At 53.7% G+C, this 2,464-nt stretch overlaps 1 protein-coding gene across 1 annotated transcript; it reads left to right on the top strand.

The window, feature by feature from the left end:
- Positions 1–811: 811 nt before the first annotated feature.
- Positions 812–1,288, top strand: LOC136510871 (uncharacterized). The gene has a single exon (XM_066505180.1). It carries the CDS (start codon positions 812–814, stop codon positions 1,286–1,288), a length of 477 nt encoding a protein of 158 aa, XP_066361277.1.
- The last annotated feature ends 1,176 nt before the right edge of the window (positions 1,289–2,464 follow it).

The raw sequence follows: 2,464 nt of genomic DNA on the forward strand, positions 1-2,464 counted from the left end.
GACTCCCCTTTATCGACTCCTAAAGAAAGCCGACCACTTTGAGTGGACAACCGAGGCTCAGGAGGCACTTGACATGGTCAAGCTACTTCTAACGAAGCCCTCGGTCCTAGTTCCTCCAAGCGATGGAGAATCCCTCCTGCTATACATAGCGGCCACCACACAAGTGGTTAGAGCCGCCCTAGTAGTGGAACGGGAAGAAGAGGGGCACACCCTCAAGGTACAGTGCCCGGTGTACTTCATCAGTGAGGTACTATCCGACTCCAAAACTCACTACTCCCAAATCTAGAAGCTCCTATACGCCGTCCTCATCACCAAAAGGAAGCTATGCCATTACTTCGAGTCACACCCTGTGATAGTAGTGACATTGTTCCCCCTTAGCGAGGTCATCCATAGCCAGGATGCCATAGGAAGAACCACAAAATGGGCACTTGAGCTGATGGATTAAGGCATCGCGTATGCCCCTTGAACGGCAATCAAGTCCCAGGTACTGGCTAACTTCATCGCAGAGTGGACCGAAGTCCAGATGCCACCGACGGTCGTCGATCAAGAGTGCTGGATGATGTACTTCGATGGGTCACTGATGAAGAAGGGCGTCAACGTGGGGCTGGTCTTCGTATCACCCCTCAGGGTCTGCATGAGGTACATGGTTTGGCTCCATTTTCCCTCATCAAATAATGTGGCCGAATACGAGGCACTCGTTAACGGCCTGCGCATCGCCATCGAGCTAGGCATCCAACGCCTCGACATTCGGGGTGACTCTCAGCTGGTTGTTAACCAAGTCATGAAGGAGTCCAGCTGCCATGACGCTAAGATGGCTACGTACTGCCAAGAAGTCCGACGGCTAGAGGACAAGTTCGATGGCCTCAAACTTAATCATGTCCCGAGGTGCTTTAATGAGGTGGCTGACGCACTCATGAAGGCGGCGTCTAGTCGAGAGCTAGTGCTAATGGGCATCTTTGCCAGCGACCAACACAAACCCTCGGTGCGCTACGAAGGGCCAGAACAGGCCAAGGATGGCCTGTCTGATCCGGCCCCAAGGGCGGACCCATCGACTGCTCCGTCTGACCCCAAGGTCATGGAGCTTGAAGAGGATCTAGCTGTAGAGCCTGACCCTCCGGACGACTGGAGAACGCCCTACCTCGACTACCTGCTCCGCGACACACTACCAACGGACAAGACGGAAGCTCGACGGCTCACATGTCGCGCCAAGTCTTTTGTTCTTGTAAAGGGCGAACTCTATAGACGGAGCCACACTGGGATCCTACAGCTCTGCATCCTCAGTGAATAGGGAAGACTTTTGTTGAGTGACATCCACGGTGGGGTCTGCGGTCACCATGCCACGCCAAGGACCTTGGTTGGAAATGCATTCCGACAGGGCTTCTACTGGCCCACTACAGTAGCCGACGCCGAGCAAATCGTACGCACCTACGAATGGTGTCAGTACTATGCTCGGTAGACTCACCTCCCGATCCAGGCACTCTAGATGATCCCCATCATGTGGCCCATCATGGTCTAGGGCTTGACCTGGTTGGGCCACTCAAAAAGGTGCCCGGGGGGTTCACCCACCTACTTGTCACCATAGACAAGTTTACAAAATGGATCAAAGCTCGACCGATCTCCATGATCAAATCCAAGCAAGCCGTGCTATTCTTCCTCAACATCTTCTATCGCTTTGGAGTGCTGAACTCCATCATCACAGACAACAGCACATAGTTCACCGAAAAGAAATTCATTTGATTCTATGATGAACAACACATCCAAATCGATTAGGCGGCCGTCGAGCATCCCTGGACGAATGGGCAGGTCGAGCGCGCAAACGGCATGCTCCTTCAAGGCCTCAAGCCTAGGATCTTCAACCGGTTGAACAAATTTGGCGCACGCTAGGTCGCCGAGCTCCCGACGGTGCTCTGGAGCCTAAGGACAACTCCCAGCCGGGCCACTGGCTACACACCTTTCTTCATGGTCTATGGTTCCGAGGCCATTCTCCCAACGGACCTCGACTATGGAGTGCCAAGAATCAGAGCATATGACGAGCAGGGAGCCGAGGCATCCTACCAAGACACCATGGACCAACTTGACGAAGCCCGCGACATCGCCCTCCTCTATTTGGCCAAGTACCAGCAGGCATTGCGATGGTACCATAGCCGATGGGTGTGGGACCGAGCTTTCAATGCCGGGGACCTTGTACTCCGCCTCGTGTAGAGCAACAAGGACCGCCACAAGCTCTCCCCACCCTAGGAGGGGCCATACATCATCGTGGAAGTACTACGCCTAGGCGCCTACAAGCTAAAAGCCATCAACGGCGAGGTCTTCACCAACGCCTGGAACATCGAGCAGCTACGTCATTTTTACCCTTAAATAAACGCATACTTCTTCTTATCAATTTTTGTCTTTACAAATCCCCGATCTTTAGTGACATCCGACCCCTGCAAACTGCGAGGGGTCGGACCTCACTCAGGAGCTG

The sequence above is a fragment of the Miscanthus floridulus genome, chromosome 16 (genome assembly GCF_019320115.1).
Source record: "Miscanthus floridulus cultivar M001 chromosome 16, ASM1932011v1, whole genome shotgun sequence".
NCBI classification, from domain to species: Eukaryota; Viridiplantae; Streptophyta; class Magnoliopsida; order Poales; family Poaceae; genus Miscanthus; species Miscanthus floridulus.